The 26,921-nt window shown below is 42.3% G+C and overlaps 1 protein-coding gene across 2 annotated transcripts; it reads right to left on the bottom strand.

Moving 5' to 3' along the window:
- Nucleotides 1-399: 399 nt before the first annotated feature.
- apoba (apolipoprotein Ba) lies at nt 400-23,273 on the bottom strand. 2 transcript variants are annotated; one of them, XM_036543023.1, is made up of 29 exons: nt 23,181-23,273; nt 22,446-22,490; nt 21,749-21,861; nt 21,480-21,625; nt 21,048-21,192; nt 20,455-20,607; nt 20,046-20,170; nt 19,842-19,927; nt 19,145-19,595; nt 18,804-18,921; nt 18,556-18,702; nt 18,220-18,431; nt 17,896-18,124; nt 16,988-17,167; nt 15,641-15,844; nt 15,195-15,362; nt 14,817-15,022; nt 14,536-14,718; nt 14,284-14,414; nt 13,958-14,168; nt 13,440-13,612; nt 13,151-13,326; nt 12,474-12,595; nt 11,878-12,251; nt 3,934-11,478; nt 3,685-3,796; nt 3,498-3,527; nt 3,076-3,262; nt 400-1,917 (listed from the first exon to the last, which is right to left on the bottom strand). In XM_036543023.1, the coding sequence occupies exons 1-29, from the start codon at nt 23,236-23,238 to the stop codon at nt 697-699; spliced, it is 13,251 nt and encodes a 4,416-aa protein (XP_036398916.1). In that variant the 5' UTR covers nt 23,239-23,273; the 3' UTR covers nt 400-696. The 2 variants fall into 2 exon arrangements, with proteins under 2 accessions (XP_036398916.1, XP_036398917.1); XM_036543024.1 differs by having other exon boundaries at nt 3,076-3,259.
- Nucleotides 23,274-26,921: the final 3,648 nt, after the last annotated feature.

Below are 26,921 nucleotides of genomic sequence, written 5' to 3'. Positions count from 1 at the left end.
GACATTATCACTCATCAGTTACTAGTTTCACTTAGCATTTTGTTTTTGCAGAGGACCTTTTATTCAAAGGTTAATACCAGGGCTGAGTTACGTATCATATTTATGTCCATTGTAAATCCTTTACCCCTCATTAAAAAAATTCTGTATGTTGGCATCCACACTTTTTCAGGTCTGCAAGACTACTGCTCTCTACTGTTTTCTTTGTAGATATGTATACAGAATACACAGTGAGTCTTGTGAAATGGCTATAGCAAGAGCTCTGTAACTAACAATTAAAAGCTTACTAATCTATACACTTTTGAAACATTGTTATCGAATGTTGGACTGCCATGATCCTTTGCATTTTTCAAATGAATGTCTATGGTTAACATACAGTGAAAAAGTATTCTTAATACTTTGTGCAGTACAAATTGCCTTTATTGATATTCTGTATTCACTGCATCTTAAATAGAAAAAGATATAAAGAATAAAGAATTAGCATTCATTCAAACATAATAAACCAAATTAGCATGACCAGCTGTGGTTTGTTTTCACACACAAATTACACACAAAGAATAACAACGGGTTCAAAAAGATGTATATATGTCAGTATAACAGCTTTAAATAAGTTCTCAAAGATTTTATGAGTTAATAACAAGTGTCCTTTTTAGGCAGGCATTCAACGTTTCCCATTCAGATGGTAGTGCTTAATTGGGCTTAATACCGGCTCTGTGGCCACTCACTGAAGGATTTCCAAAAGAAGGGAAGTGGAATTTCAATGTCCATCTTTTTGTTGCTCACTCTCACGTAAGGTTGCGCGCTCTTGGAGACCTGCTGGAGAAAGTCGATGAGCTCGCTGAGGAACCTATTCGTATGAGTGTTAATCACTTCAATCAAGGACTGAAGGTTGGTATTCAGGCGTTCGAGGGTCATCTTGTTGTAGATGTCCTGGATTGTCATTTTAGCCTTGTCTTTGTATTCTGCAGTAGCCTGCCTGGCCTCCTCGATGCGCACGCTGATCTCACGCATGGTGCTGGATCTGCGGAGGTCTGTGTAGGCCTCGTTGATGCGGGTGGAGAGCTCATCCAGGTCCTTCGATTTCAGGGAGGCGATGAGCTTCTCAGCCTGGCGGAGGCAGGATTGCAGGAAGTCACTCAGCTTCTGCAGCATCTCCTCCAGGCTAACAGACTTTGCGTTCTGCACCATCTCAACTATCTGGTTCTGGATCTTCCTCATGGTGGATTTCACGCTGTCCAGAATCTCCCTTCCACTGACAACTTGGTCCGTGCCAGGAATTGTAAACTCAATCTTTCTGATGTGATCGAACAAGGCTTCTGGGTAGGACTCCAAGAAGTCAGCTATTTGCTGGACAACCTGGTCGATGGCCATAGCTACAGAGCTGCTGGCCCTCTGGAACAGTTCTTGTCCTGTGAGCTTGTCTTTCGACCCAGGCAACTGAAATTTGGTTTCACTCAAGAATTTGATGACAGCGTCCAGCATGACTTTGATGTTCTTCCCATATTGCCTGAGAAGATGTCTGGCATTGTCAGAGAACTTGCTCACGACTTCCTGTAGGTCTACCAGCATTCCGTCAGTGGCCTTCTTGTACATCACCTTGCCCTGATCCCTCATCTGCTCGATGCCACTCTGTAGTGACTCAAAGATCCTGGGGATCTCATGGTAAGCTCTCTCAATGGTGTTGGACAGGGTGTTTTTGAGCTTCAGTGAGGCACGGTTCAGGTCCATGCCGAACTGCGCAGTGTGGTGCTTGTTGGCAAATTTAAACAGCGCATTTGTAATGGCAGGCACCCTTTCCTTAAGTCCCAAGAGCATGTCCCATGGGGCGTCAGCATTCCAGCCAGCTTGGAGCATCAGCTTCTCTGAGTTTCTTAGCGTTGCCTTAGCACTCAGGATCTCCACATCCTTCTCAGGAGCAGACTGTGAATAGAAAAGAAAAATGTATGATGTTGGGGTAGGTTGATATTGAAGAGACAAGGGACATGAAACCCTTAAGAATATGAATGTAATACTTCATTATTTAATTTTTTACTAATTAAGATCCACATGCAGAAGAAGGCAGGAAAAATGACTGCATGTAATATTGGTATTTATTTGAATATTATTGCTTGAATTGTTATTCAAATTAAATTTTAAATAAAATGATGGGTCAGTTTAGAATCTTGAGGGCCCTCCATTTTCAGCTAGTAATGCTAGCACTGAATTTAGAATTGACTTTACAATAACTTTTAATTCTGTCCTGGAAGTGAACAGAAACTGTATGTGGTCATGGTCACAATGTAGTCATGATGATGTACACACCAACCTAGAGCACCCCAGAGGTGCACTGTTGGGTTTACATCAGACTAATTGGGTGGCCAGTCACATACACCTCGTTCCATAACATGCGAGTCTGGCAGATGCATGTGACGTGTAGTTGTACATTGTCATGCATAAACATGGGCTTTACTTTGTGTAAAGTGCAAAGTGTGGGACTACAATGTTGTCTCCATAGCATTGTGCAGCCAAGGAGCCATCAGTTAACACCATGATTTCCATCCAACTGTACTGCAGCCAATACCATCACAGCTCCACCTGTCCTCTAGCACAAATTGTGAATAGGAGGCACCTTTTCTGCATCTATAGTATAGCCTCTGCCTACCATCCTGCTAGTCATCCCTTAACATGAAATGTTGCTTACATCTGGTACATTTCCAATGGAATATCTATATGCCAAAGCACAGCGTGATATGTATACAACACAGAGCCAGTATGTATCTGGGAGGGTCTGATGTCTTTGTCTTTGTTGAGTGGTGAACATGCAAGTGTCTGTGTATATGTATATTCCAGATCAGCCGCCCAGTGAAACGTCCTTCTACTTCGAGATTGTTCTTTTTTGTTTTGTTTTGTTTTGGGGGGGGGGGGGGTGTAATTAGCACAGGTTTCACCATGATCACAGGTGCGAAATGTGAAATGAATGAAAATGAAAATGTCTAAGGCCAAATATATTCTATATTTATGTGTACATATTTACTTATGTATTCTATATGTTTATCTATATTACAAGTTTGTAAACCATAGACTAGAGGTGTCTCTTACCGGGTAACGGGCAAACAGCTTTCCTTGAAACTGAGCAGGGGTCCTTCTCTGCAGAAGGAATCCAAGAAATCCAGAAGAGGGAGAGGAGACAGTGGCACTGAGGCCATCTTTTCGGGAAGTATAGCGGAAGTTCATGTCAATGAATGTTGGGCTAGTGAGGTCTACACTCAGAGTGTGGCGGGAGCTGCTGAAAGAAAAGATCATTAGTCTCTTAAAAAAAAATTTGTATGCTAATAATGCAAATGCTATTACCCATGCTAATAATACCCATGCTAAATTATAAGAATTTGGGATATGTATTAAATGTTCTTAGAGCCAGTCAGTTGAGCACATATAAAGCCACAAATGAAATTAAATGTCAGTCATTGTTGATATGTTGTTCATATGTGTGAATGATTTATGCCTGGAATTTTTGTATTTACCTGGCATCAGAAGAGGCTTGGCGTCTCGTCCTGAATTAGAAGAAAGAGATAGAATAAATAAAAAAAATGAAGGAAGTAGCAAAGATGTTTTGTAGGTGACAAGTTTAGAGGGAAATAATTAACTGTTATTATATAACTGTTCATATAGTAAATATTTTCATTTATTTTATATTACTAAATTAGATACCTCAGATTCTGTGTGAAGATATGCTGCCAGTCCACGTTCAGATCACTGTGGGAAAGTGTGCATTTGCCAAGCAGGCTCAGGGCTCCATCTTCAATGCGAGTAGTGGCAGTGGCTGAATACATTAGAAAAGAAATGAGACTGAATACATGCACTTAATGTACATTGCACCAAGAATATTTATATTTTATGCAAAAGAATGACAAATTAATACAATGTAAATTAATTGTTATTAGCTTCAGCCAAGCTTACCATCCAGATCATATTCCAGTAACAGAATGGTGGAGCTGCAGGACGACTTGAGAGAAGAGACAAGGGTAGAATCTTTGTTCTCCACCTTTGCAGTCCATGTTGTGTTGTAAATGGGAGAAGAAAACTTCACAGTGGTAGACAGGGCTCCAAAATAAGGGATGAACACACCAGAGGGTAGGTAGATGGAAATCTCAGGGACCTCAATCTTCTGCTCTGGGATTGTGATGGCTGGCATCTCGAAGTTTGAGATCTGGCTAGCAATCACATCCAAGTGGATGGTGTGCTCGCCGCCGGTGAACGACTTTGGGATTGTGAAGGAAGAGATAGCGATTTCATGCTGTGGAATTTTCATCAACAGGAATGACATTTTGTCCTTCAGATATTCAGTGTCAACGCTGATGTCGGGGATTTTCATCTTGGGCAGACCAGGCAGTTTGATTTCAAACCCAGGTATGCTGATCACATTGGGAATTTCAATATTCTTGAGGTCCAGGGTGTAAGAGGGCACCTCCAGAGTGGTGAAAGGCACCTCAAAAGCTGGAATGGGGATGACTGGAGGAAGAGAGACTACATCTGGGAAGTTAACATTTTCAAAACGCATGTCAATTTCTCTAATGCTCAGGGGAATGTCCTTTACCCAAGCAGGGACTGCCAGAGTGATTTCTGGAATGCTGAAGGTGATACCATTCTCAAACACTTTGGTTGGCAGAGCAAAGTTGAATCCCTCTTTGTTCTTTGTGTACACCACAATGGTGGAGGCATTCAGGAACTGTGGCTTATCATCGCTGGTGGCCAGGTCAAACTTCAGCACATCCCAAATGGTCTTCTGATAGACAGGCAGCTTGATAGTCTTCAGGAAAGCAAGATAGCCTTCCACAGATTCACTGATCTCTATGCGCGCTTCATCCTCATCATTGGACAGCAGCAGGTCGGCTGCATGGATGGCAGACATGATTTGCTCCTTGCCACTCCAGCTGAATGTCTGCTTTTCTGTGGTGATTGCAAGGTCAATGTTCTCAATGATGCCGGCATGACCAATGCTGCTTGGCTGGGACATGTCAATCTCTACATTAGCTGTCAGTGCTGTTAGTGGAACAAAGTCAAGGGTTGCCCTGGCAATGTGTTTTCCCTTGCTATCAAAGGATGCCGTGTTGACTTCGTTGTTGCTGGTGTAGTTCAGCATGGCATACACCCGACGTAGAGAGGCCTCCAGAGCCATAATCTTGTTCATGTCCATGTTCCAGATGTTGGTTTTCCTGTGGTCTACTGTGGAGCTAGCATCTGTCTTTATGGTGGAGCGCAAGCCATTAGCATTCAAGTAGACATTGGCCTCATTGTTGAGGGCTCCGGCAAAAATGTTCTTTTCCATCACTGTTCCATCAATCTTTCCCTTTGTTGAAGTTTCCAGAGACATATACGATGTCAGTCCCTCCAGGCCCAGGTTATGGTCAATGTTTCCCTTACCAACAACAATCTTTGGCAGGTTGAAGCTATACTTAAGCTTCATCTTGGAGGCCAAATTTGGCTTAGTTTTAGTGTTCCCAATGAGTTCTTGATTGAACTCCAAGTTTAGGATGGGCAGTTTCACCTTGGCAGTGGTTGCCACAGAAGCCTCCATACTCTTTCTGGTGAGGCTGACTGTACTGTCATGACTGCCTTCTAGATTCACGTGGTCAAGGGATAAAGCAGTAGCCAGCTTTAGGCCTCTCTTCCTGGTCAGGCTTGTGGTGGCATCGAGTTTTCCTTTGAGAATGTCAAACACAGAGGTTGAGGAGGCCCCGAACCTTGCCACAATATCAGACTGATTGAACAGGCCAGCATTGATATTCAATGTGATAACAGAGGATTTCAGTGAAAAATCATAGGTCATGTTGCCCATGGCAGGGATTGTAATGCTGTTCTGCATTGCAGGTAGTGTAAACGTGGGCAAAGTCAGTTCACTGAGTGTTTCAGGCACATGCAGGACTGGCAGCTCGAGGGCAGGCAGCACAAGAGTGTATGTTGGTACAGAGAATCCCATCATTGGCACTCTGAAACTGGGTGTACTGACTTCTTTGGGAATGAGGAAGCTAAATGCTGGCAGTTCAGCAGTGAAGGAAGAAACCTCAATATTCAAGATGGGGACAGTATAACCAGGGACAGTGAAGATCCTGGGAGGCTGATTGGAAGTGTCAATTTTGAATTTTTCAAACTGTGCCTTAGCCTCGTTGTAAGATTTTGTGAGCAAGGCAAATGCTTTGTCTCTTCCAAGCTCAAAGTTTGCACTCATTATCTTGGCATTCTCGTTTATGGCATCATAGATGGGCTCCAGGTTCAAGTCGATGGCATGTGTTTCAGGATTCTTCTGGTACAGAAGCTTGAAGTTCATGTCAAATGACTGACGTGTGGTGGTTAGAATGTCTTTCAGGCCAGTGTGTTCCCACAGAGAAACCTCTTTGATAGTTGGGGTTTTCATGGATGTGTAAGGCACATCCATTTCTGGGATGGTGAGAGGGACAGTCAAAAAGTCAAGATTAGCTTCACTGTTTATCGCTGCATATACTGCAATGACATCCACATTGTTGTCCAATGTAAAGTTGTGGTAGTACTTATACTGATTGAATCTGGCTAAACCAACCCAGTTAGCATGCTGAACTTCAGAGTTGAGTGTCAGAGCATAGTCATTCTGAAAATCAATCTTTCCAGTCAGTTTCAAGGGGAAGATGATCTTTGTGTTTGCTTTGTTCTTGCAGTCAAGAACAACCTCAAATGGACGAGCAAGGAAATTAATCGAGTGGGACAGACTTCCGCTGACTCTGCCAATGAGCTCTGTGTTATGAGAAGCTGTGAGCTCGATTTTAAGATCCTCCACCTCACCCTTTCCATTCACTACCACAACACTTCTTTTGATGAAGGGAGTTTCTGTCTCAGCATGTGCATCAATGGTGATGTAGCTGAAGATGACTGATTCAGCATTCACAGCTTGTTTCATTTTCAGGGTCTTGCTGTTTGTCTCTCCTGCAAATGTGAGCTTAGCTGTGTTGATATTGATGCTAAACTCAAGGTCGCTCTTGTGGGTGCCATCATCAGAGTAGTCCTGGATAGACCATTTCCCATTTCCTGTTGTTCCAACAGTCACAGAGACTGTGCCAGATTCAAGACGAGTGATTGCCTTCTGTATCATAGAAGTCTGGCATGACACATCGTAAGATGGAATGTTCAGGTTGTGATTGTAAGTGGTCTCCATGGATGCAGAGATGCCACTCTCCAAGGTTATAAGCACGTTGTTGACAATATCAGCAGTGTAGACATCAGTAGTGGCCTTGGCGATTGTCTTAGCAGTTGCCTGTGCTGATGGGCCACTGAGGGTCACTGCACCTTGATGATCAACTGTGAATGCCATGTGGGTAAATTTTAGAGTCTCACTAAAGACAAGGTTTCTCATTTCGGGGGCTTCAAGACGGGCAGAGGCATCCAAAGTGTAGTCAAGGTACTCTATTGTTGACTTTGCTTGGGACGTCAGGGAGGCTGTGAACTGTGGGGTCCTAGGACTGCTTGTAGCGTTTTGTAGAACTGCTGTTGTCATGACGTTGTAATGGGGAGAGTTGATCCTAAACTCACCATACAGCTTGCCAAAAGCAGGGACTGTGAATTCGCTGGGAATGTGAGGCACCTTGAGCTCAGGGAGTGGGAGCATTGTGATTTCAAAGTTTTCCAGATTGAGTTTTGGGATGTTGATCTCTGGAAACTTGATCTCATTTATGGTGACCTCTGGAAATGTCAGGTCAGGCAGGTCAGATAGATAGATTACTCTTAGATCTCCAAAGATGGATTCAGGCTCAGGCAGTGGGAGTTCAAAGTCTCTGATGCTGTCAATAAGTTCTATGACTCTTTGTTTTACCTCTTCAAAGTCAATGGTGATGGCTGGGATGGAATATAGGTTCAGAATGGTGAACTCTGGAATAGAAACCTGTGCTGGGATGTTAATCTCATGTAGCTTTTGCAAGTTGACCATGATGCTTGGTACAACAAGGTCTGTGAGGGGAACAGTAAAAGAGGGTATTTCAAACTCTGCTGTCCTCAGTGCATTAAGAACTCCTTCAACAACCTGCCCAATCTGGTTGATGATTTCCTGGTCCTTAACCACTTTGTGGATTTCTTCAATCATTTTATTTATCTGAACTGTGATATAACTAATCATGTTTGTGTAGGAGTCACTTGCCCGATGCAAGTAAATTAGAATTTCTTCTCTAATGTCCATGTCACTGACTCTTTGTCTCATGTCTTCAAGGTTCTCCTGAAGCTTTGTCTTAATGTCATTGAAAGCAGTTGTGTCAAATACATCCTTCATCATTTTGAAAACCTCTGCAACTTTTGAATTTTTCAGCTGTTCCAAGTAGTTAACGATGGATGCCTGGATCCCTCTGACAAATTCCCTTGAAGCCTCAATTTTCTGAGGGATCTCATTTGCTTCGATTTGCTCATTCACATACCTGGTCATCTCACTGATTTTCTGGTTTGCCTCATCAACAAATGTGTCATAATTAAATTCTTGAATTTTCTGGACAATCTTGGCAATGTAGTCATTCAGCTCATCCATTAGTTCTTTAAAGTTAATTGCCTTCAAGTGATTGATTACATCATCAAACATTTGCATGAATTTATCTGACAGGGACTGAAAGTCAATGCTTTTCAGAATGTTGACCACTGACTGCACTGCCTCTTGGATTTTGTATTGTTTAAGGAGATCTAAAACCTGGTTCATGATCACCTCAATTTTCTTGTCGAACTCATACTTAACAAGTAATTCTCTCAATTTGGAATATACTACATTGATCTTGTAAGCAACTTCATATTCCTCAAACCAGTTAAGAATGACATCTTTCATAGAATCAATAACTCTGGCCATTTCCTCAGTAGGAATCTGAGTCGTTAGTTGGTTCAGGTACTCAGCCACATTGATGGAGCTGATGTAGTCCTGAAGATCCTGAATCAACATCATAATGTCAAAACTCTCAACAACCTGTTTCAGTTCGCTCACTTTCTCCTGTAGTTTAGCTCTGATTTCATATTTAGCATCAAGATCCTGCAACCAGGCAATGCTGCTGTCTGTCAGTTTCTGCAAATCAATCTGCCTGATGATGTCTTCAATAGCACTGATTGCTCTAACGATTGACTTAGTGATCTCATTCCTCTCATCAAAAGCCTTCAGCTCATTTCCAATCTGTGTAAGAAGGTCTGTGATGGTCTTTGACCAAGTTCCTCTATTGACCTGTTTCTTGATAAAAACTATCAAGTCTCTAACTCCAGTAACCAGATTGTTCAAAGCTTTTTCGAGGGCTTCCTTCAGGTTCTCCAGAGAGATCTCTAAGTCATCCAGAGTGACAGTATATTCTTCTGTGAGGGCAATCAGCTTCTCTTTAGCTTTATTGAACTGATTCTCTAGATCCACATCATTCATGTAGTCACTGACCTGTCTTGGTAGCTTGTCCAAAGTGACCCTGAATTCACCAACGATCTGGTTGATATCAGCGCTGTTGATGTAATGCTGCAGGGACTCAAGTGCGCTTACAATTGCAGCCTTCATTTTTTCAAAAAAAGCAGGGAAATTCTCAATGAAAGGCAGCTCAATAATATGTGAGTCACCATTCTTGTCATACTTCAGAAAACCAGAAAGGCTAAATTCTTGATTCTGTCCTGAAACATCCCGAGCTTCTCTTGTGGGTTTGTTCAGAATGTCTGTGAGCAAAGTTCCAGAGACCTCAACCCCAATCCTCTCAGGGTTGTTGTAAACACTGATGTCCTGGTTATATGCATGGTTGTTCAGCTTGGACTTCATCCTCCATGTTGTGGACTGCTCATGAGGAGACAGCACACCATTGATCTTGTTGTCAAATTGAACCTCAGCTGAATCACCGCTCTCCAGCTGGTGGGTGGTTGAGGCCCTGCAGTCATGGGAGTATGCAACAGCTAAAGGCTGTGCTTTAAGGAGGAACCTGCTGTATAGCTGGCCAGTGAGCTTACCATACAAGTTCAGCTCACCATCACTGTTTACGATTGCATCAACACTAAGGCTGAATGGTACAGCAAGAGTGCGAACAGTGCTGTCAAGGCGGAATGATTTGGAGTTGAATCGAGCCTCACTGCTGAATTTGGAGGAAAGTCCAGCAACTTCCAAGTCTGAGTTGTGGCTCATCTGAGCTCCCAAGATTTTCCCAGTAGTGCTACACTTCACGGTGCCAGCCAGGTTATAGTAATTGATTTCATAAGTGTGTCTGAGCTCCTGCTCCTCTCCATAGGCTCCCCTCAGACTTCCCTTCAAGCCCATCTTATGAGGCTCAAGATTGAGAAGCCCATCAGTGTTGAATTCAACATCCAGGAGTCTCAGATCATGGTTCATGCTCACTTTTGCAACGAAGGGAATAAGGTCAACCTTGATGTCATGCTTGTAGGAGGTACTGTCACAGATGAAGTTGTCTGTCTTGGAGTGGAAGGCCAGGGTCCAGAGGGTGAAGGTCAGAGTGTGACTGTGCTCGGTCCTCATGTTCTTCAGTGATCCCACCAGGTTGTTTGAGAATGTCAAGCCTTGCCTGTTAACTCTCATGTTCATTGTGTCCCTGGTGTTCATATCAAGGAGGTTTCCTTTGTATGCACTGTTCAAATAAGCCTCGTCACCTCCGATCTTCCCATCAACCTTGAGCTCAGCACTGTTCTCCAGTACAGATCCTTTAGAAGTGAGGGAGAGAGTGGCTCCAGAGCCATCAATGCTACCATCGAAGATGTTCTCAAAGGTCAGAGGGCTACACTGGAGGGTTGTAGTTCCGCTTGTTGCTAAGCCATCCTTGTTGATTTTCAGGGTTGCCTTATGGGAACCATAGCCGATCTCAGCATTGATGGAGCCTTCTGAGTTTATCTCCAGGCCCTCGGTGTTCAAGGAGCCAGAGAGAACGGAGTAGGCACGGTTCTCTGCGGCTTCACCTTCTGTCTCCACTCTGATGCTGGCAGCCTCTCCAGAGACAGCAAACTCAACTTTGTTGCGGAGTGCCTTGCCAAGGACCATGGAGACAGCATTGCACTTCAAGGAGAGCTGTCTGTTCCTGAACGAGAGCTCAGCCACATGCTTCAGAGCATCGTTGTTGATGTTAGTGTTCGAGATGATGGAAAGGTCGCCTGGTGAGTAAAGCCCGTTAATCCTGTTGTGCGCCTGGAGTAGTGTGGAGTCCACCTTCAGGTCTGAGTCACCTCTTGCCTCTGTGCCTGAGACGATGTAAGTATAAGTATGGTTGAAGCCGGCATGCATGGTGCGCACCCTCAAGAAGCCATCAAGATTGGATTCTAATGTGACCTGCTCAGAATCTGCGGAACCTTTGGAAGATGAGTACAAAGACATTTGCAAGCCCAACGGGCTAGAGGCCTCAATCTTGTAATTACTTCTGGTGGACATTGTGTCTGCCCAGTGTCCTGTTTCTATGATACTGAAGCTGGCATCAAAGAGACTGTGTCTCAGGGAGCCATCCACAAGGTACTTCAAAGTGTCAGTATGTGTTCCACTGATCATTCCAGTCCCTGTGTGGAGACAATAAAGTGAAGCACATGTGTTAATTTTAAGCTTTGTTTTTGACATGTTTCAACTCTATATAACAGAATAGATTAGCCAGATACCTTTCATTCACTCAGAAGTGATTGTGTCTATAAATATATGTATTCAATGACAAATTTTAGTACAATGGTCAAACAGTCGTCACACAATGGTAATCTTATTTAGTAAATCAACAGATGAATTCAGTTGTACATGATCTGTAGCACATGCCCTTATTGCTAAACAAGAAATCTTTTGCCAGTCAAAAGAGGTATCAGTAGATATTAGAGGTTTCTCTGAATTTGGCAAACATGTTTTTGTACAAAATCATAAAGTAAATCTTTGACACAAAAAAATCAGAGGAGATATAAGAAGAGAAAATGTACCTTCTACTTCGTAAGAAAGGATGTTGATGGGGCAGTCAGCTGCAACTTTGAATTTGCCAATAAAGCTGGGCACATCCGTGGTGTCACTGCCACCGGAGACAGACCCCTCCCAGTTGTAGAAGTTGCTGTTGACCTTGGCAGATGCCTCAGCCATTCCCATCAGGGGCAGAGTGAACTCAATATTGGGGGGAATGGTAAAAGTGGGGACTGCAAAGTCCCTGCTGGGAATATCCAACCCGATCTCAGGGATGTACACATTGGGTATAGATACTTTGGTGGGGATATTCAGATCCTCTGAAGTTTTTCCACCGAGAAGCAGGGGGATAGTCAGGGTGATTCTGTTCTTGTTGAACTGATACCTCAGCAAGCTGTCACTATTAGACAAGCAGAAAGAAAAAGGTCAGTATCATTTTATTAATGACTGAATTCATTATTTTTAAGAGACAGTCTTGAACGATTTACAGTGAATTATATTACTTCAGTTCTTTAATATATTTAGTTTTATAAACAAATATGTCTGTACAATAAACCACTGCAGTTGACATTACATTAATGTCTTCATGGGAATAAGAGGGAGAAAATTATATTTAACTCACTATTTCAGGTACAGTTTCTCAGGAAGTGAAGGTAGGGTCAATTCAGGGATGTTTCTTCTGTTCCTCAAATTATCCACATAGGGGATATCCCCTGCAACTTTGTCCAGCCAGATATTACCTGCCTACAGACAGAAATAATTTTCACTGCAATCTGACAGGAATTTATCAATTATGGTGTCATAATTATAAAATAAAAACAGGCAAGGCATGTAAATGCATTTTATCCAGAAGCTAAATGTAAGAATTTTTTATTCACTTTTCAGTTTGAATTATACTCCATATATATTGTTAATATTGTTTATTACTCTGTAATAATTTATAACAGTGTTTCCCAACCCTCTCCTGGAGGACCCCTTGTCCTGCATGTTTTAGATATCTCCCTGCTCCAACACAGCTGATTCAAATGATCAGTTTGCTATTAAGCAAAACCGATCATTTAAATCAGCTGTGTTGGAGCAGGGAGAGATCTAAAACATGCAGGACAAGGGGTCCTCCAGGAGAGGTTTAGCAAACACTGATCTATAAGACTCTTTTACCAGAAGTGGCATACAGTGTTAAGCCTCTATATCTTAAATTCAGTTATTCAACTTTTTACTAGAGTATTTAAGCTAAAGCATAGGTCTGTGTCCTCATCACTAGCTAAGAGCTACTGCCCTTGCAAATGATTTCACTCGTACCTCAATAGCTTTGGAGACTATGTGCCGCAGTTTCATGTCAGTCTTTGCCACCTTCTGGTCCAGGAGGTCATCAATGATCTTCTGGAGCTTCTTCTGGTAGACCTCAGTTTCAGGGAGGAGTTTTTGAATCTCTGAACTCATATCAGACTTCATCTCAACCTCAACTCTGTTCTCATCTGAAAGAGAGAATCATTTGTGTTCTTTAATCCAAGTGAAAATTTTTGGTGAAAAAGGCATTACAGCAGTATTCATGATGTAGTCTTACACAACACATAAAGTAGGGACATACCATATCTGAGGATGACTTTCTGTACAGAGGAAGTCTCTGGAACATTGACAGATGTCTCCAGCTCCAGGATGAGGCCATTGGCATACTTCATTGTGGCTGTGGCTGTGGCATCAGTGTTCAAGGATGGAACAGTTAGTTGGAATTGTAGCATCCCATCCTTCATTGCCTCAAGTCTACAGGAAGAGAAGAAAAAGGATGTGAGTGCTAATTTACTGTGCGGGTCATCACAAATCAAAATATGGCAAGGAATTGCAGGAAGCCATCTTGGTTGAAATAGCAAACAGTAACAATAATAACAATGATAATAATAAGCCTCATCATCATCATCATTAATTCATACAAGCTTGTCATGCACAAGGTACATTCAAATTAAACTCAAACAACAAAATAGGAGGATAAAATAAATTTTACAAAGTATTGAAAACTACTTTTGAAGATAAAAAAGGTAAAAACAATAACAAACTAGAATAAATGGCACCAGTTAAGGTTAAGCCATCTTATAGAAAGCTGCTGTTTACCTGGCACGGCCAACTAGAGACAGCTGAGGAATGTTTTTGTTGGTCACATCGATGGTAATGGCACGCATTTTCTTCCCCTTCACATTGCTGTCAGTGACAGCCAGCCTGATTCCAGCCTCCAGGTCACAGTCAGGGATCTGGATGTCGGTGGTTAGGGTGTTCCTGTTCCTGTTGTACTTCAGAGTGGCAGTGGCCTCAGAAGGTTCAGCACCTGATATCAAAGGTTTCATTAAACCAATATCATTATCCCATTGGTAAAATAGGAATATGAACAAAATGTTCAGTAATGTATTCAGGAAGCAATGCACTGCTAAAGATACACATACCCTCTGCTTTCAAGACCAGCTTCACAGCGTCCACCTTTTGACGGCCCTCTTTGCCTTCCCTCAGGAGCTCATAGGTGAGGGCAGCAGTATATTCAGTGACCTCCCCGGTGGGCTGAATCTCCAAGGCAAACCTATAGAAACATACATGCTTATTTAGTGAAAGGTCCTTTGTTGCTTGTGTTTGTTTGTTTTTCAAGAGGCATATAAAGTCCACAGAGTAGACCAGAGACATTAAGCATATGCTGTTCTTACCTGGTCTCTCCGGTCAAAGGATAATAGGGAGCAGCTTCAATGGAGCTAGCATTGGAGTAACGGACAGTAGTGCAGTACTTTATCCCAGAGAAGAGGGGATTACACTCCACAGAGTCAGTTCTGTCCTCGACCAGTGGGGGTACTATCTTGGTCTGCATAGTGGACACAGACAGCAGTCTGTTGCTGTAGTAATGAGATAGAGAAGAAACAGTATTATTTTTTGTCACCATTTTAAGGGTCTTCTTTGATTTCTTAAGGGATAAGCAACTTTGCCACCCTACCTGATGCTGAAGAGCTGGGTGGTGCCCTGGGGTGCTGGGATGGACAGTTTGAACCGGTTGTCATCCATGGTAACCTTGGCGTTTAGTGCACTATCATGGTACATGTTGGTGTGCATTTCGATGCCAGCTGTGATGAATTCTGGGATGTGAACACCCATTTGTGTCACAAACTCCACTCCCGCAGAGGGCATGAAGGACAGTGCCTTCTGTGAGTAGGAAAGACACGTAACAATTAAGCATCTATTCAGTCATGACATCCACTGCCATTTCAAAGTGCTGCTATGCGTAAAGCATGCTGCCATTCTGAGGGGAGATCTATTGATGTACCTTATTTCAGCACATGGGGAGACATGAGAGGAAAGCAGGTGTGATATTTACCATGCCTGGAGTGATGCTTAGGCCTCCTTTAGCTCCAGCGGCAAAGACACCAGCCAGAGTGAATTTTAGAGGGAAGCCAGCAGCAGTAGGAAGGGTGAACTCATTGTCCATGAAGATGTAGTGACCGAAAAGCTCATTATCAGTGCCGGACATCAGAGACTTCATGAACTGAGATGAGAAACGGGAAGATAAATGGATGAACGGGCATGATGACAAACAGATTACCTGATCTTACACATTATGATGATAAGGGCAACAAAACATATTGTTTGAGAAGTTTATTACATCTGAGCAAATGCTCTGTCATGGAAGTGTTTTTAAATTTTATGTTGGTACGGTATACATTGCTTACAACTCATAAACCACTAATGTGCTTGAATTTAACATGTCTTGCAATCTGCGTGTGGGACAGACCCATTCTGCAAGTGTACCATGCAGCAAATTACCTCCTTGGGAAGTGTCTTGAAAAAGATTTCAGCATACATAGCAACAGTATATGCCATATTTTCAATCTCGCTTGTCTTGATGTATCCAAGTTCAGTTCCCATGATCCTCAGGTAGGCTAAAGCCTCAGGAGAGTCCTGAGAGCGGAGGTTCTCAACCAGCTTGTTAAAGTTGCTTTGAATTTCACCCAAGATGTTCTCAGGGACCTGCAAAGACATTTATGTTTACATTACATTTTGTCACTTAGCAGATGCTCTTGTGCAGAGTGGAAAGAATACATGTAACATTACATTTACATTTTTGACATGCAGCAGACGCTCTAATCCAGAGCAAGGTACCAGATGTGAGTACATTTATCATTACATTAAAATGTTTGACATGCAGCAGATACTCTTATCCAGAGCAACTCCCAAAGTCAAACCCAAAGCAAATCCAACAAAATGGCGCAAGACGTTACACAAACAACAACACCATCCACATGCAAACAAGAGCCAGTATCAGACAGTCAAGGCTGAGACCAATGCACAACCTGTCTAACACAAAATACAATATGCCCAAGGGCAGTGTACCATACCCACACAATAGCAACACTTGCCCTGAAGAAAAACCTGCACATATAATGGAGGGGATTAGATGCATTAGACGGGTAAATAAATGAATTAAATAACTAAGTGAATTAACGTAAGCAATATGGGATAGTGATGTGATAGAGCCTCTCCTTGTGGACTCCCTTGTTGGACCCCTGTAGATAGATGCCCTTGTCTTTGTACAACCATGTCTTGGTACAATATGGCTTAAAAACTAGCCACTTCCACTGCCATTACTGCGCAGACACATCCAAAAAATGCCTTGTTCACATAACAAGTAGATAAGCAGCCAGTTAAAGAGGAGGAAGCTTAAATTACCAACAAATTACACTAGCACTTAAATGCACTTGCAAAACTAACCAAGGCAAAAACAATAGCAATCACATTATCTATGTGATATATGTTGATCTATATGATCTGTATATGATATGCTATATGCCAATAATGTGGTGATGCTATGTGAATCCTTGCAGTGTTGAGCAACATGCTACCAATGTGCAACACAGCTAAAAAGTGAAAAAAGTGATAGATAGCTTAGTCTTGGTGAAATAAGGACATTTATACCATCCAAAATTCCATGCACCCTGAACTAATTGCCCTCCCTCAGTAATTAGACTAGCAGCTGAACGCACTTGTAAAACTAACCCAGGTGAAACAGTGACATTTTTCAACTGCAGAGCCAAAGGAAAACTAAAATGGCTGAACTCAACACAAACAGGTACAGCCCATGAAAATGATGAGAAAAAGGGACTTGTAAAATACCTGTCTTTTCATTCTTTCGTTCCTCAGTGGACCAATCCAGTTCTTCAGAACTTCGTGGACTCTGTCTGGCATTTTTCCTCCAAGCCAATACATTGACTTTAACGCAGAGTCAGGGAAGAAGCCATTTTCTCCAAACAGAGCATCAATGCTTGGTTCCATACCTTTCCCCTCCATGCCAACCTTGAAATGACAGGAAGAATTGTAAACATATTTACAGGAGAGGCTTACAGACAAAACTTTTCTATAAAACAAGTTGTAGCATGAATTGTCACACCCTTCCAGAATGGAAATGTTCAATATTGTATGTCTTCAGTGGGTGGGCATGTACCCACCTGCATTAAAGTACAGAATAGGGATTAAAACAGTGAAATCAAGATTATTGAGTCAATGTCATATCAATCAAATGCGAAGAAATGGAAGCTGTAAAGATGAACCTATAGCTCTAATATCAGCGAGATGGTGCAAATGACTGACTAAGTCATCCATTGTGTAGGTGTTGCTAGAATGATGAATGTACAGGCATGGTTGAAATGAAGGAACATGGTAAATGCAATAGTGATAATAAAAGCGTTGTTGAAAAAAAAATCATGCTCCTGTCAAGCTCCAGTCAAGCTCCTGTGACCTTGATATTTCACCTTTTATCTTGAGGATTACAAGCTTCCTGAAGGTCAGAGGAAGTGTGCATTTGTGTGATGTTTCTCACAATGTATATATAATGAACTATGGAAGTATGGAACCATGACAGCACAGAGCTCAGGAAGGTGGACAAACAACCCAAAAATATAATGCCCCCCCCCCCCATCATCTTTGTCACTGATGCAAAATAGGCATTTATATGTGATTAATCCCACAGTACTCTCTCCTTTTTTGGATATTTTGAACTACAAGCATGTATGTATGTCTCATACCTCAAACATGTCAAAATTGTACCCAAAGGCTTTCAGAGTGGTCTCCAGCATGATCTCTCTGGGCATGTAGCCTGTGGAGTCAAAGATCATGTTGCCCTCAACTGAGGTTGTCAAAGGGTCCCGCAGTGGAATGGAGGAGTCCATCTTGTAGTTGCGGGAGGCTGTGGCAATGTCCATGGCAGCGGGAATCTCATTACCCTCCAGGGCCTCAGTGATCTTCAGCTTTGTCCTGTGAGAGATAGAGGAGGGAAAAAGGGTGATGAAGTGAGCATGACCAGTCATTGGATGGAGCACTCCAATGCAGTGTTTTGAGGTACAACATACGTTTGGGTTTCAGGGTCCTTGGAGTTCAGGATGTTGGCAATGTGGGAAGCCACAAAGCTTTTGACGTGTTCGTCCTGCTCAGTCATCAGGGTGTTCATCACCTGAGGGAGGTCAGCCGTCTCTACGTTCTTCATCAGCATTAAGTATGCGGCCACACGCTTCTGAACGGGGCTCTCTGCATCCTGGAACACCTGGAGAAGGATGCTGCTGATCTGCAGAGTGAGGGGAAAGTATACACACATTAATGGGACAAAGTTCAAGACATAAGCTGTGAAAATTCTTTCTAGGTGTAGGACAGCTTGAATGATGCAGCGAAGCAGGCGGTAGTTAGATCACCTCCTCATCGATGGGCATCTGCCTGAAGGCCTGGATGGCAGCTTGCTGGACGGACAGAGAGGCTGCAGGCTGCATCACACATCTGAGGAGTGTGGACCGCAGGGTGGGGCTGGCAAAGTACATGGCCTTTCCCATGTTGCCAATGACCTGGAGGTGAGAGACAGAGAGAGCAAATTCAGTTTTAGAAAATCCTGTTGGGGAAAACTACAGTGCCAGTGCATAAGAATGCTAGGCAATAGGATACACACCCTCAGCGTCAGGAAGGTTTGGTCCTCATTACCAGAGCAGTCGCCACTCAGCAGGGAGTTCATGAATTCTGACACCTCCTCAAGCTCACGAGTTACCTCTTCTGTTGACTGGTAGAATCTGATGTTGAGCACAAAGACATAAGCTAATGAGAACACTACCTAACCATGTTCTACAGTCAACATTCAGAGTTTCAGTGTTCACACGGGACATGGCCACCTTGATTTGTTTGACCAAATTTTGAAAGATTCTTTTTTTTAATACTGAGAATTTGCTGCTTAAATGCAAAAAAACATCAGCTAACCGTCCATAATCAGTGTAACCAGCGAGAGGGTTCACTCACTTCCTGACACTGTTGCTCAGGCCATACATGACAGCTTTGGTCTGTCTGTTCTCAGCCATGCTCAGCATATCTCTGACACGCCGATTGCAGGGTTTAGGCATGAGTCCCAAGGCATAGACAACGGCATCAACCTCAATGGCGCCTTCAGAGAAGTCCCGGAGATCCTGCAGGATGGCGCTGGTGCACTCAGGGGTCCCGCACTGGACCAGAGCCTGCCAGGTCAGAGCACGGGAAACGTCCATCATCTCTGCCAAGGCAGAGCTCAGCGTCTCATTCTTCAGGCCACGGATTTCAGTGACCAGTTTCTGGAAAAGGCTGGCCCTTTGCTGGCCCTGCTCAGTCTGAGCCAAGCCGCTCAGATCTCTCAGGGTAGCCAGGACAATGTCCTTCGTCTGGACGGGGGCCTTGTCATCAGCGTAGTCCATAGAGAGGGGCCTCGAGTTGGCCTCATCTGCAGGACATGACAGTTGAGCAAAACCAGTTAGAAGATGCCAAAAAAGGTTCATAATCAGATATAGTTGTTCTTTCTGATTTTTCCAGTTCACAGTCACTTGGTGGTAAGTTTTTTTTTTTAAGAATTTAAAATGCTGCATTCTGTTCTCATTCAAAACCTATACTGGCAGTATATCCAGCATACATTCACAGCCATTGGCATGCAGCATATGGTGTGACAGTGAAACAAAGTGCAGATACTCACCATAGTCAAAGTATCTGTTGTTGATCTTGTTAGATTCCTGCAGGGTCAGAGTCTGCTTTACCAGGGATGAGATTCCATGCTCTTTCCTGTGTTAGGGACAGGGGACGAGACGGATGTGATTCTACTGTGGCAGTCCACCACAACTGAAGGCTTAAGGTCAGAATAAAAGAACAAACAATGCCAAAGAATGACTGGGGGACATACTGGTGGGAGAAGGGCAGGAAGATGTGTTTCTCAGTGCATGTGGCTTCGGTCATGTGTTTCCTCTTGTTGTCAAACTGATAGTTGCAGGACTGTGTGCTGCTGATCAGTTGGGACAGAGGCAAATGCTGCAGACATATGGACAGAAACTCTCAGTCTCTCTGACACATAATGATTTTGACACTTAGCTAGCTAAAAAGAGAAATTTGTAACTTGCAGAAAACTTTATGACAGGTGAAAGTACTAAGCCAAGGAAGTGTGTAAAATATCTATGTAATGTTTATAGGTGACCCATTAGAAATGTTCAAATTCAAATCAAATAATAGCTTGGCTTTGCACAGGTGGATAATTTGGATGCATGTTAAACTTAGTTTGTTTTACAACAGTGTCCCCTAGTGGCAGGATCTCTCACCATCCTGGACACGAGGGCCAGTGGGCTGGTGTAGTCTGCCATGGGGTTGAAGTGGTTACACTTGGACAGGTCCCTGGTGACAGTGACATCCGTGGCAATGTCCTTCCTGGTGTTGACGACCACGTCAGTCTGGCACAGACCGTGCACAGTGGCCTGAAAGACAGGGTTGAGAGCCAGAATCAGCCATAGTGTTCACGTTCTCCACTGTATTGCTATTAAAGTCAAATAGGCTCAGCGGTTTTACTGACTTAATCTAAAGAAAGGGAGGGCATGGGGTTCAAATATTGCAAAAGAGGAGTTTGCAGCATGTTACCATTTAGAATAAATGTTAGTCTGCTGAAACAGGTTCTAATATGCTTAAAGACCCGCACAAGCTTATATATACATACAAAGATACATTCTGATGGATACAAGCGTCTTATCAACCCAGACCACCTTGAAAAGGCACCTGAGGTAAAGCACTATCATGGAGGTTAATGGAGAACCATGCATTAGAGCTTGCAACAAACTCAAGCACGAGATAGAGGGCATGACACCCCAGCTGAGGTGGATCTGCTGGGAGGTAAAGAAACAAACAGTGGATGTGACCTTACCATGTATCTGTTGCTCTCGTCCTCCACGGGCACCATGAGGGCGGAGATGATTCCCCTCTTGATGTTCAGGATGTTGGCGGGCTCATCCTGCTCAGGGAACAGGGTCACCTGGGCACCCTGCTCGGCCGTGAACTTCAGAGTGTTCCTGGGCAGAAAAGCGAGGGGAGGCGTCAGCCACTTGCATTGAAGTTTGAATCTATTACCAGTCATTAAACTGTTGTTTGCATTCAGCCATGCAAAGATGCTTTATTATGGCTGAGAAAAAAGCCGTAGCAGGAGTGCTTCTAGTGCATTACCGGACTCAATCATTCGGTAAATCAAGATAATTTTGTTTCTCTGCATAACTACGCTGCTCCTAAAAACAAGAAGCAAAAAACAGTGGCACATTAGTCTTTCCCGAGGGTGTAAGAGTGGGATTGTGGTCCTGCTTACTTCTCCATGGCTTCACGGAAGGCCTCAGCACCAGTGGCGGGCCTGTAGACGGGCAATCCCTCAGCGTCAATGACGGACACCTCGCTTAGGGTGCACTCCACAGTGCGCAATATGAAGCTGCATGACTGAGGAACTTCAACCTCAACCTGGTGAAGAGAAAGGTGAGTGGGGGGGAGAGGTTGGTATCAGAGGAACTAAAATCTGTTGCGTATTACAATGCTGGTTGAGGGAGAAAAGCAACGGAAAGGTGCACCACCTCTCACACCTACCTTACAGGTGACCTTGGGTCCATTCCTCACATTAGCTGTTCCACTGACCCCATTCTGACTTTCAGCTTCATACTGGTACACATATTTCTTGAAGTTCTTAAACCTTGCTGCCACTGGAAAGTAAAAAAAAGACACATGTACATACTACTTCCATGATGCCTCTTAACCTTTTAAGGAAGTCATCCCAATAGTTTTTTTACTAAATATTTAGTAATATCAAAATCAGTTTGTTTTGTTTTTTTTTTTTTTGTAAGTGCTGGCATTTTATACTATACTGTGTCTGAACAGGATAATGTGCACTCCTTGTCCATGTGGGGGCGCTGTTGGCCCATGCGTCACACATGTAACGGTTGATCATTCATTAATGACACTCACAGTCCACAAGTCTGCTTCCAAATCATCACTTGCACTTCAGGACTTTGGACCCCTCCATGACAAATCGTCAACATTACTGCATTGTAAACACCAGTACCAGGGTTCATGTGTCCTATCTTGACTAGTTTATCAGACACTGAGATTAAACATTGGGGTTGTGACATGCTTGCCCTTTCTTAGGTCAGGCTGTACAGTTCCGTTTTGTTTTATTTTCACTGTCATGAACATTAGCAGATGATGTGCAGCTCCCCTGATGATGTACGATGGCACTCAGCACACAGATTGATTGACAGTTATAGGGCTGTGATATATGGAGACTTACATGGACACGTTGAGCTCTGTTCTTCAGAACTGTCATTGCCTTGCTCTGGACAGACAACAAAAAATCAATAATGAGGGCATATTCTCTAAGCTCCTTCATCAACTCCTACATCAAATCAATACGTCTTCCATGTAATGCTATATATACTGTATGTGGTATATATTACATGACCAATTAACCTGAATACATGTTGACAACAGTTTAACTTTGTTATGATGCTGAGAAGGGTAGAGAGCACAGAAGTTAAATTTATTATGCATTAATATGTACATTTTACATTTTATAATATTTACTTCTAGTCAATTGGGCTATCCAGAGAGAATTAATAAGGACATGTGCAAAGCTGGTTTTACTTAAGTCGTATGAACAAAAGTACATACACAACACAATAAAGCATATCAAAGTAGTCCATCATAACGGTCCAACATAGTACCCAGAGCCACCCTACATATTAAAGTTAGTATAATTTGGTTGATCTATGGGAGATGGCCTAAAAGGCTGCACTGCTATGCTACATACAGTTTATCTCAACTATGTCACTATCTTCAGCGGCAGCATATGTGGTGACATATCAGTTGCAGGTGACCACTGACATGAAAGCAATACTCTAAGCAAACCAACTTGTGAAATATATCTCAAATATTCTCTCATAAATTATAAAAAGTATAGAAAGTGGTAGAAAAACAAGAGGAGCATTGAGGAGGTTTCTGAGAAGCAGGGTATGTAGGTACTTACGGGCCAAGGCATAGGTGCTCAGAAGCAGCAATAAGCAGAGCTTCGAGTACCCCATCATGGGTTCCAGAAAGCTCTGTTCCTTGGGTTTTAGGTCCTCTCTACCAAGACTGATTCTCCAGCTGGGAATGCTGCCTTTTATACCCCCCCTCCTTCCCCAGCCTGAGCCAGCCCAGTAAGGCTCTGTGGTACAATGGGAGATCAATTGAAAGTTGCAAAAAAAGCACCACAGTACGCTCCAAAGTTCACACCATGGAGTAGGACAAAGGCAACCGGTTTCATAAAAAACAATACCGAGCTGCCACTCGAGCTCTGGTCTCAAAAGGACTGCAATTACAGCAGAATTTCACTTTTATTTATTTATTTATTTTTATTTGTAGTTATTTTTTCCACCCTGGCAAAAAGTAAGTTTGGGCTGAGTGGTGGGTGACTAACTGTATCACTATTTGGTATCAATGCAAACTGGTGAGGGGAGATATGTTTATCTTCTTATTTAATAACATTTTGATTATTTGGTTAAACACAGTTTTACAGAAATTGACTTTGAATCAATTGTGTCATGTCATTCGCATAGGATAAAAAATTAAAATTAAAACCTTACTAGCTATGTCTCATTTTCTATGGTCAAAATTAATAACATTGGAGTGTGGTGCACATTCATCAGTTATCATTATTTTTTCCACTGACAAATATAAGTGTTTAAATGGGTAAAAGCAGAACATCTTAAATACTTTAAAATATATGATGTCAGAATGAATATACTATAGGTTGACTTATGACCTCATATTTGAAGAATTTAACATGAAAGTTCTACAAAGCCGAAGTACTGTATTTTTATGGTTAAGAGTTGAAACTATGTTTAAAAAACAATGGATGATCACATTACAACAAATAAAATTTACATTTTGATGTTTTTACATTATGTTCAGAGTACATTTACGGATATAAAGGTAGTAAAAAGATCATTTTAGTTTAAGAGTCAATGTTATGTAATGTGCTCCTTACAGAAACCAATTATCAATGACAAAATGGCATCCTTTCTCAGCATATTTCAACTTTTGATAGGTCTAATTCAATATAAACCTTGTTGGTTCAATTAATTGAGAAATGAAGTCAGAAGTTAAATTGCCTTGTGTTATCTGGAATGATAAGAAGCAATACCAGAGGGACATGATTAACCTCCATTTGTATACCATACAATTTTATCAGAGCTGAATTTAAATGATGTCACAAGTCTAACTAAATACAGTACATTAAGAAGACCAACCAACATACTGATTGCATTACTCATATGGGTTTATTACACTGTAATTGCATTTTTTAAAATATGCAGTCTGTGGTTTATGATGTATTATCTGTTCAGGGGTTGCTGTTAATTGCTATCCGTTCAATGTGGAGATTGCCTCTTCACATGTAACCTTTATCCAACAAGGAAGGTTAACTGAGAATTCAAGTCTGTCTTACTGTGACAACATGGGGGAGAATGGAGACAGGTAAGGAGTGAAAGGGACAGGCATAGCCAATCAGAAGAACACAAAATGGCCAGATACAGAGAGCCAGGACACCAAAGGCAATGCCCCCACTCTTTTGGTACATAGAATCCTTTAACAACCACAGTGATCAATGCTTGTATGAAACAAAGGCCATGCCTTTTCTGCGTGTTCCAATTAAGAATGTATATTTTCCATAAGCCAGACATTGGTGAGCACTGAAACACTGGTGTGTAACATAACATGGGGCACATAATGACAGACATAATGTAGGTGCAGTCATAGCCATGAATGCCACAACAAGGACAGTTGGGCATCCTCAATGGGCATCCTCATAGTGTGCAGGTTCTAGACAACCGAGTCAATCTATAAGTAGAGGGATGGCCACCAGTGTGGTCAAATAGCAAAACTTCAGTTCACTGATCGATCATCAGGCCAATCTGTTAGATTGCACCAATTTCTACAATTTTTGTAACTTTCCAAACCCTTCACAAAAAAAGGTGAATTGTTGGGAAGAGGTACCTTCCTTCAGTATATACTGGCATACTCTCTCTTCTCAATTACATATTACATCACCTTACATTACATCATTTAGCAGAACATATCACAACACTCAGGCTTAGAATCCAGTACTCGAACCACTACACTTCAGTACTGCTGCTCACTCATTTCAACTGACCCAGTTTCCAGCGTACCACTGCCGTGCAGCTCCTGGCCCACTTTCACTGTGTGGCTTAATCAACCATCAAAGGAGCCCAAAGTCTCAATTTTTCTCAAACCTTATCTAGTGCCCTAGAATTGTGTAAAAGTCCACAGTGTTATCACAGCCAGGATAAGGGACATAGTTAGAATTCATATTCAAAAACAGCATGGTTTCATCTGCCAGGTGCTCCGTTGTTATGTAATTTCTGTCCCATAGAAAAATGTTATTTTTCATTTCTACTTATACCAGTGCCTGCCACCACACTTAACATAAGTCATGTGGATGTAACTGTGCCTCAAAACTAATGCTTTGATTTTCACAAGATCTTATCTTGATATATTGATCAAGATATTATAAATTACCCATGAGTTTCCCTTACCTAAGATTGTCCTGGTTTTTGTTGTAGGACTGAAGACTTCAAGGATGTGAAGTTCATTGATGTTTAATGTGGATGAATCCTTACTGAATCTATTCAAATTAAGCGCACTGCTCAAAGCTGCAAAAGTGCTTTAGGAGTGAAACTGTGATGTTCTGGACATAAGCCCAGCTCCAGAGCCACTTCATTATGTTGTAAATTGAAGGTATGCACTTTGTATGTGCAGTCCTCTACATATATATTGTAATGTACTGGAATGATTAAATAATATGCATTTACATCACATCACCAGATTAGTTTTTCCTTCTGGTTTTTCTTCAAAGAGTGTATCATTCAAGCAGGGGTCATTCTGTAAATGTTGATGAATTTTATATTTTTGGCTGTTAAAGGTAAAAGAAACTAAGTGGAAAAAGTGCTTGTAACATACAAGACAGCCTGTTATTGAGATAAAAATTTCTAGGCATTTAACTTTCTAGGCATAATGGCACAGTAGACCTGTGAATTTCTGCATCTTGAAAAGAATCCTGTACAGATTCATGAATGTATGTGTATGCATGGATAAAATGCACAGATTTTGCATTTAGGGAGGAGCAGAAGAGAGGAGGACAGAAATAGACAGGGAGGAAGAGGGGTTCTCTGTCAGTGGGGGTTAAAGGTTGTTTTTGTTTTTACAAAGAAAAATCAAGACAGTGGAATCAAGCACTCCAAAACCAACCCTTAATGCATGGGGATTCCTGTATGGCTAAACATTAGCTCTGTACGAGAAAGCTCACATCGCTTGAAGTGTTACAGAACAAAGATATATTTGACTGAAAATCAGCAATGAGGATGTCAAGGTCTTTTGTCTATTGCTTTGCTTGCAATTACAATGATGCAATACTGTGCTGCTACACGGTCAGAACATTTTGATTAAAATGCATGTAAGGGTGTTTCATTTGACAATAACGAAGGCCAGCAGGCATGATTTTTGCTGGGAGTGTATGGGTGGAGTTGTGCATGACGGAGGATGAATGGATGTTGCCGTCTCCCAGCCCAGCCCTGTTGGGTGTGGCATATGGACCCCCCATGGACAACATCCTATGGAACAAACCTGGGGAGATGAAAACAGGAATTCCTCATGGGTAATGAGAGTGAAAGCTGAAGTCCTTGGGAGAATGATGGACTGCAGAAACCTT

The sequence above is a fragment of the Megalops cyprinoides genome, chromosome 12 (assembly GCF_013368585.1).
Source record: "Megalops cyprinoides isolate fMegCyp1 chromosome 12, fMegCyp1.pri, whole genome shotgun sequence".
In the NCBI taxonomy this organism is placed as follows: domain Eukaryota; kingdom Metazoa; phylum Chordata; class Actinopteri; order Elopiformes; family Megalopidae; genus Megalops; species Megalops cyprinoides.
This window is presented reverse-complemented; position numbering and strand designations above follow the sequence as displayed.

Excerpts from the sequence above, each read along its gene's own strand:
- apoba (XM_036543023.1), bottom strand. The coding sequence starts at position 23,238 with ATGATGGGGTACTCGAAGCTCTGCTTATTGCTGCTTCTGAGCACCTAT. Across the intron at positions 3,528-3,684 it reads ATCTTCACACAGAATCTGAG|GACGAGACGCCAAGCCTCTT; the intron begins GTATCTAATTTA and ends CTTCTAATTCAG. Across the intron at positions 1,918-3,075 it reads AGCTGTTTGCCCGTTACCCG|TCTGCTCCTGAGAAGGATGT; the intron begins GTAAGAGACACC and ends TTCTATTCACAG.